The sequence below is a fragment of the Strix uralensis genome, chromosome 4, assembly GCF_047716275.1.
Source record: "Strix uralensis isolate ZFMK-TIS-50842 chromosome 4, bStrUra1, whole genome shotgun sequence".
Lineage (NCBI taxonomy): Eukaryota > Metazoa > Chordata > Aves > Strigiformes > Strigidae > Strix > Strix uralensis.
Genome location: NC_133975.1, coordinates 31,229,093 through 31,236,983, shown reverse-complemented (window position 1 = coordinate 31,236,983; position 7,891 = coordinate 31,229,093). Strand labels below are relative to the sequence as shown.

General features: G+C 43.5%; 1 protein-coding gene across 1 annotated transcript in view; it reads right to left on the bottom strand.

Annotated features, from left to right (window-relative positions):
* Nucleotides 1-5,387: 5,387 nt before the first annotated feature.
* Nucleotides 5,388-7,891, bottom strand: part of KIT (KIT proto-oncogene, receptor tyrosine kinase) — a 57,374-nt gene continuing 54,870 nt past the window's right edge. The window contains exon 21 of the mRNA XM_074866208.1: nucleotides 5,388-7,642. Within this exon, the coding sequence (XP_074722309.1) occupies nucleotides 7,517-7,642 (126 nt within the window). The 3' untranslated portion in view covers nucleotides 5,388-7,516. The remainder of the gene's footprint in view (nucleotides 7,643-7,891) is intronic.

Here is a 7,891-nt window from a genome sequence, read left to right as displayed (position 1 = left end):
GGCTGGAGGGGACGCAGAAAGGCGATGGTCAGCCCTGTCCGCCGGGCTGCTTCTAGAGCTACCTCCTTGTAACCCAGGGCTCTACTTCAGCACAGAGGCTCCCCATTGCCAGGCTCAGGCACTCCTCATTGCCACTCTGAAATCTCCAGTGGCATAACCATGAGCTTTTGAAAAGTAGTTATAATCGTGGGATTCTATTAATTTCCTTGGGAGATTTTTGCCAGTACTGCTCATCTCATATTTGTATACTTTCTCCATGCCCCCAAATGCCAGAAGCTCTAAAAGAAAAGAATGGAACTTCCAAAATGAGTTATATAACTAATTGTAGTGAAGCAATTTGATTTTATCCTGCTTAATTAGTTTCATCAAGATAGTTCAAAGGATGCTGACAAACACGCTCTACAAACATTTGTTTCTGTTATTAAAAGAAAAGGTATTCTAAAACATACTTAATTTTTCCCCCTTTTAGTATCTTACTTCTCTCAGATTGAATAACTAAAATGTAATTACACCAGTAATTTCCTTCTCTTCCCTCAAAACAACATCACTTGTGAACACCAGGATGAGTGAGGACACCTTTGAAGGCCTGAGTTATGAAGGGATAAAGCCCATGTTTCTTCCTCTGCTGCTGCTAGGCTTGGCCGTGTGCTGGTACCCAGCCCAAGAGGCTCGTTGCATTTCTTCTGGTCTTAGCAATGCAGCAACTCAAGGCTGTCCTCAGGCAGGCAGGGGACTGTGACACTATTTACTGCTTTTGGTGGAGCAATTGCCATTTTCGATCTGTTGTTTCTGGTCCAAGGAGAAGTCTTTCCCTTGGTGCTTTTGTTCAGAGACATCCTGTCTAACAGAGTGAGTTGAAACCCAAAACATGTTGCACAAGAACTCTGGATATTTCCAGATAATACTAATCTCTGAAACAACATGACTAGCTAATGTTTGGTCCCAGCAAAAGAAGAAAAATGCAAACAGCTTTTGAATGAAAAATGACTTAATGTATAAATACAGAAATGTTTTCATACCATAGATGAGTTTGGGAGGTTGCTGCTGCCCTTCTAATATTTTCTTTTAATGCACTGAATGGGCTGGAGACTTAAGGAATGTCTTTCACTCCTTTCCTCCCTGGCCCACCAGGCAGCTTAGACCTGGGTCGGCTGACCTGCTCAGCAGCCCTCTCCGCCCACGCTGAGCAGGCAAGTCAGATGCCGCATGTTATTTCAGTAACCAAAACTGAGTACTCAGATGTGCCACTAAGCCAACTTCTTTTTTGATGACCACACCAAAAACCCCCACAACCACATATTAAGAGCAAGACCCCCTGCCTGGTAACAATACTCAGACCAGCCAAAAGCACGTGCAGTGTAATCCACAGAAGAAGTGCAGCCAGCCACTTGTGCTGGTACTTCTCAAAATGTACATATTTAGGGGAAGTCAAAGATTATTTTGCACCTTCAGCAGCTGGAGAAAGTATGGGGGCAATTTGCAGTACACACTGATGCATATTGATCTATAGGGGAGGCTAGACACTGTGCCTTCCCATGTGGCGACCTGATGGTTGGATAGCGTTAAACCTGCCACGTGAACCCCTTATCTGATGCTGCTGACATTGCTTAACAAGGAGCACAGGCTCAAAGCCCAATGGGCCCTTCAGGGTCAGATGGCTTCTACTGCCTGTCACAACCTAGCTAAAATGATTTCCAGAGCACAGACAGAAAAATCAAGTCACTGGAGCTATCTCTTCTAGTAAATCACCTCTGCTGCCTGGTTGGCAGCTGACAGATAATAGTGATTACCAAAAAGAGTGACCGATAATCAATTTATGAAATATGGTCGATCTTTCAGAAAACATAGTTTCAGAGCAATTTTTGGACATAAACTTATTAGCTACGGAGTAATCTTTTAAGGAATTAGTGCTCAGGAAACATGGCAACTGAAGGTCATCTGTAACCATTATTTATATTTACAGAAGTTTCTGGAGCTTCCAGAGAACTGCTGAGTATTTTTTCATATTTTTGTTATAGCTTCAGTTCTAAACTAGGGGCTAAAAGGTCTATGCAACTGCTCCTTGTCTTCTGTTGAGACTCAGACCTCCCCAGACGACAAGTAGGAAGTTTCCTAATCCATGTACAGGAAGAGCAAAACATTTCATTCTCTTGGTTTCAGCCTGCAGCTCAGTAGAATAAAGGATGCTGTTGTCTGCCCTCTCCAGTGATTGCTGTGAACGTTTCGGTCCAGGGTGTGACTGGTCATTCCCTGGTGACTTGGCCAGGCACACCGTGTCTCCATTTACAGACAACCTCCCCAAAGACCTATACAGCATACAGATGTGAAGGAGAACCTGGAACAAAAAAATCTGGTGGTAGTGCTGCATGTGATACTGGTCACTAACTCCATGTATACTGTTGTGTTTCCATGATTTTTCTTATTCTCTCTCACAGAGCCTACAAGTATTTTCTTCTCTAGCTAGTAAAGAGAACGGAGGAAGAATCATTCTGTAGTGTTCAGTACAAGGGTGGGATTTTCTTTTCTACTTCTGGCCAAATGAATGTTACAGATGAGATTTTTCCAAAGTGCCCTTGCTGATTGCAGAATCACGGAAGTGTTGAGGTTGGAAGGCACCTCTGGAGGTCATATGGGCCAACACCCCTGATCAAGCAGGGCCACATAGAGCCTATTGCCCAGGACCATGTCCGGATGGCTTTTTAGCATCTTCAAGGATAGAGACTCCACAACCTCTGGGCAACCTGTGCCAGCGCTCAGTCACCCTCACAGTAAAAAAAGCGTTTCCCGATGTTCAGAGGGTGTGTTTCAGTTTGTGCCCATTGACTCTGGTCCTGTCACTGGGCAGCACTGAAAAGAGCCTGACTCCTTCCTCTTTGCACCCTCCCTTCAGGTATTGGTCCATGATAGTCCATGGTCCATGCTGGTAACATGGTGCTCGCTTTTCTTTATATCTGGGTACAATAATGCTTTGAAGGACAGCTAAAATACATCTTAAATGCCTTCCTGATGTGTTTTTCTATGTAAGCTATTGCTTAGAACTGGCACAAGAAAATAATTTGGGGGGAAATGTTCCACGTGACCATGAACAGGAATAGAGATGGTAATCATTGTGAGCTTTGTAATAAGAAAATAGGAGAAAGATTTTTTCAGAAAGCAGAGATGTTGTATTCTAGGTTGCTTCAGAAGGGGAAACATTTCAGGAAAATAAAATTAATTATGTGCTAACTGAATAAATATATAAAATAGCTCCTTTATCTATGCTAAATGAGAATTCATGAATTATTTGTACCAATTCAGATACTGGGATGCCTCAGTGTGAAGTCTCCTTTGCTTGAATAGGAGGGTGGACAAGACAAGAGAAAAAATGGTTCAAAATCAGCCACTATCTTGGTATCTTCTGAAGCATTATTAGAAAATGATGGCAATGCTAACTACGGCAAAGCTTGCACCTCCTGGAAGCTTTTATTAGTTTTTAATTTCCTTAATTAGTTTGAACAAACAAAGCCAAGACCTGGTGGAAGAAAAAAAGAAAAAAAAAAAAAAAAGCTGTTTTTAAAAGGAAACTCTGAAAGAGGGAAGATCTTCAAGAAGGTCATCTGTTGACAGAACTGAAATGTTTACAGATCAGAACAGTCGAGGTCTGTGTCTCATATGAGTTAGTAGGAGGTTTTGGTAGGATAGTTCTAGAAACTTTGGCTTGCATGCTCTGTACCTACTATTAACCACACACTAACCATGCTGATGCAAAGCCTTATGCAGCAGAGGAACAAGTGTGAGCAGGTGAGTCACAGATTTCAAACCTAGAGTAATTAAAGCAGAGGGTCTCCCATTGAGATGTGTACCTGCTCAGCAAGGGAAGTATTACATTTTCTCTTTATGACTACCCAACCCAGGCAGCACTCGGTATCTCATGCTGCTGCTGGTGTGCAGGAGGGAACAAGAGTGTGTGTGCATGTGTTTGAGTGAACATCAGCGTTTGAGTGGCTCCAACTGCCTCTGCAACCATACCCTTAATAACACTGAGATATTTTTGTTCATTTTTAAATACTGTTCATGATATATAGAGTGCATCAACAGTCTACAGGATCAATCTTCTAGTTGCAGTTTTTTCCAGAATAAAGCTGCATCCAAGTTTCTAAGTATCTGTCCCATATATTCACAGGTAAAGATGTTTCATAACAAATAAACATTAAGGTTTTGTGGTGGGTTGACCTTGGCTGGATGTCAGGTGCTCACCAAAGCTGCTCAAAGCCCCTCCTCAACTGGACAGGGGAGAAAAAAATGAACGAAAGGTTCATGGGTGGGCGGAGACAAGAACTGGGAGAGATCACTCACTGATTACCATCATGGGCAAAACAGACTCAACTTGGAAAAAGTAACTTGATTTATTGCCAATCAAATCAGAGTAGGGTAATGAGAAATAAATCTTAAAACACCTTCTCCCTACCCCTCCCTTCTTTCTGGGCTTAACTTTACTCCCAATTTTCTCTATGTCCTCCCCCAAGCAGTGCAGGGGATGGGGAATGGGGGTTGTGGTCAGTTCATCGCTTGTTCCTTCTCAGGGGAAGGACTCCTCACACTTCCCTGCTCCAGCGCAGGGTCCCTCCCACAGGAGACACTTCTGCATGAACTTCTCCAACCTGACTCCTTCCCACAGGCTGCAGTTCTTCATGAACTACAAGTCCTGCCAGCAAACCTGCTCCAGCGTGGTCTCCTCTCTCCACAGGTCCACAGGTCCTGCCAGGAGCCTGCTCCAGCACCGGCTCTCCATGGGGTCACAGCCTCCTTCACGCACATCCACCTGCTCTGGCATGGGGTCCTCCCCGGGCTGCAGGTGGAGATCTGCTCCACCGTTAACCCCCATGGGCTGCAGGGCACAGCCTGCCTCACCATGGGCTGCACCACGGGCTGCAGGGGAATCTCTGCTCCGGTGACTGGAGCACCTCCTCCCCCTCCTTCTTCACTGACCTTGGTGTCTGCAGAGGTGTTTCTCTCACATATTCTGACTCCTCTGGCTGCAGTTGCACTCCCACTGTTTTTTCTCCCTTTTCTTAAATATATTATCACAGAAGTGCTACAACCATCACTGATGGGCTTGGCTTGGCCAGCAGTGGGTCCATCTTGGAGCTGGCTGGCATTGGCTCTATCAGACATGGGAAGCTTCTAGCAGCTTCTCACAGCAGCCATGCCTGTAGCCGCCCCACTACCAAAACCTTATCACACAAACCCAATACAGGTTTTCTGGCACACATTTGCAAAAATGTTTCAGAATGCCAAACTTGACCTCTGTGTGGCCAGACACTGAGATTTTCCTTCAACCCATTAATTTATTAAGACTTACATGAAAATACTCCATCTTAACATAGTACACATTGGTAGCATTTGAATACGTATTTACAGATTTATTTGAACTTTTCTGAACTGCAATTCTACAACTGATCAACATATCCATAAGTGTTTCATAAACTTTCAAACACTTACATATTTATACATATAGTTTTTGCATATATATATATAAAAAAATATTTTTGAGACTCAAGGACTGAGAATAGTCAAAAGGACATTATTGCTACATTTCCATATTTACAAAAACAATGCATAAACCCATTTAAAACACCAAGCCATTGCAAAATAAGTTTCAAAAATCCCCAAATTATAAAAATATAAATTTCAAGAACGAAAAAACCCAAACCTCTTTCAGCTAAGTGTCCGTAAAGTACCGAGACATCTATAATTATAACAACTAGTTTGTCTACAGTTGCTCTGAAAGCCAACACGTTACAAAAGAGCTTTTATAGCATTAAACTGAAAATGCTCAACAATAAGTATGCATGAGTGCCTCCAAACAACTGGCTAACTTTGGAAAGGTGCAACAGCCTAAGTAAGTTCAGTGCAAATGGCTAATTTTTGACTTAACTCTGAAAGACAGATTCCTGTAACAACCAAATGCACAGTCACAGAAGGAGCGTGGTATTCAACATAACGCAAAATATACTACCAGTGTGTGTATTTACAATTACCTTGCATTTGGGCAGTTCGTTACACATTTAAATTGCATGTAAACTCAACCAAAATCCTGGTAAAGTATAACTTACAGAGTGCTTAAGTGCATTGTAAATAAATAGGTGCTCAGCTAGTACTCTGCCTCTGACAAATGCTTCTCTCAATGCCTTTACTAATTTCTAGGTGACAGAAACAAAAGAAGAAGAACTAGCAGTTTTACCAATGGGAAGAAGAGGGGTTAGAAGATACCTGAGCACAACCCTGGGCTCAACAGATACCGACCCCAAAGCCTCATGTCTGTCAAACAAGACTGAAGGGATTCTTTCTTTTATCCCATTTATAAATTCAGCACTTCCCAGTTAGGCTCTTCTTCATTATGATCTCTGGACTACTACAGGAAGATGGAACAACTTGGGGCAGGGCAAAACAGCCCTTTCCAGTTAGCACTATCCAAGCCTGCCTGTGGGAAAGATTCACCTGGGTAGGGCAACATAAAGAAAGGGCCCCCCAGGAAAGAGTATTTTGCTTCTGCTCTTGCTTAGATAAGATGACTCGTTAAACGGCCTCTCTTCCAGACACACAGTTTACTGGCAACAGCCCTCCTCCTCTATTCTGACCAACTTGGCAGGGCCCACCCATCTTTGGTGAACACTTTTGGACATAAGTATTAGCAAACAAGCTGAAGCCCTTGGGCTCCCAAGGCAGGGCGGCACAGGAGTGGTCAGACTCCATGGTGGTGTGATACCCAGCGATGAGCAGCTCCATCCCTGGTGGGGAACAGGCCAGTGGGAAGTAGTGCATATACCCATGGAAACCTTGTGACCGGTTTGCAAGGCTGACAGCACAGGTGGGAAATAAAGACAAAGATCCACACTTTTCTCCCCTCCTCTGGTTCAAACCCCAGAGCTCCCAGGAGGGTTGCTGCTGTGCAGACCAACTATGGAAGGGACTCAGACCCTTCACCTCTCTTGCTCAGGTAGATACAGCACCCTCGCTGGCCTCCAACCTATGATACCTGACTGGGAAAGCTTTGCAGGCTTGGCTGGACATGGAAAGGGGTTTGCAAAGCCATTAGGTTCATATTAGTTTATTTCTTAAATTCAGCAAAACACTATTAACTAGAAAATGACTGTATGCCTCCCAGGCACAGATCCAGAGAAGGATCACTGCAGATTTGGTTTAATATGCAGTCATCTCGTTCCACACCCTGGCTCAGGATTTCTTTTGTTGGTTTTTTTTTTTCTTCAGATCTGGCTCTTTACTGCAAATACACACAATATAGCAAAATATATATACAGCTTCAGTTAACATTGCAATGATGCCTGTAACCGTGCTCAGCAGATTAAGTTTATGTGTAACAGTGTGTGGTAAAGGACAGTATTACAACAACGTTTCAGCTACACAGTGGTAGTAGTGAGTAAAAGTAAAAGAAATTATTGAAATTGTCCCTCTCTCACCCCCTGCACAATACAAACAGTTAATACATCTGGGCTCCTCTTCTTCCAGATGCCACTCAAACATCTTCGCGTACCAGGAGAGGCTGAGTAGATGAAGCACTGCTACCCACCGAGTTAATCCTCACTGAGTGATCTGGAGCGTTTCCTTGACTGGAAGGTGGACTTGAGAAGTTCGCATAAACCTGCGGAAGCCAAAGACCAGTGTCAATACTCTGCAGACCGCTCCTTCACGCATACTTGAAGAGCTCTCCTTTCCTAGCTTTTTCCCACTGTGTACCACACACCACAGTGGAAGGGTTCTAACACAGGTGTTTCTTTGAAAACCTAAAGAGAGTTTCAAAAGGTCTTGGGCATAACTACTCTTTTAAAGAATCAAGAACCTCAATCTCAGTTATTAACAACACCACAGCTTCCAACCACATGCCAAATTT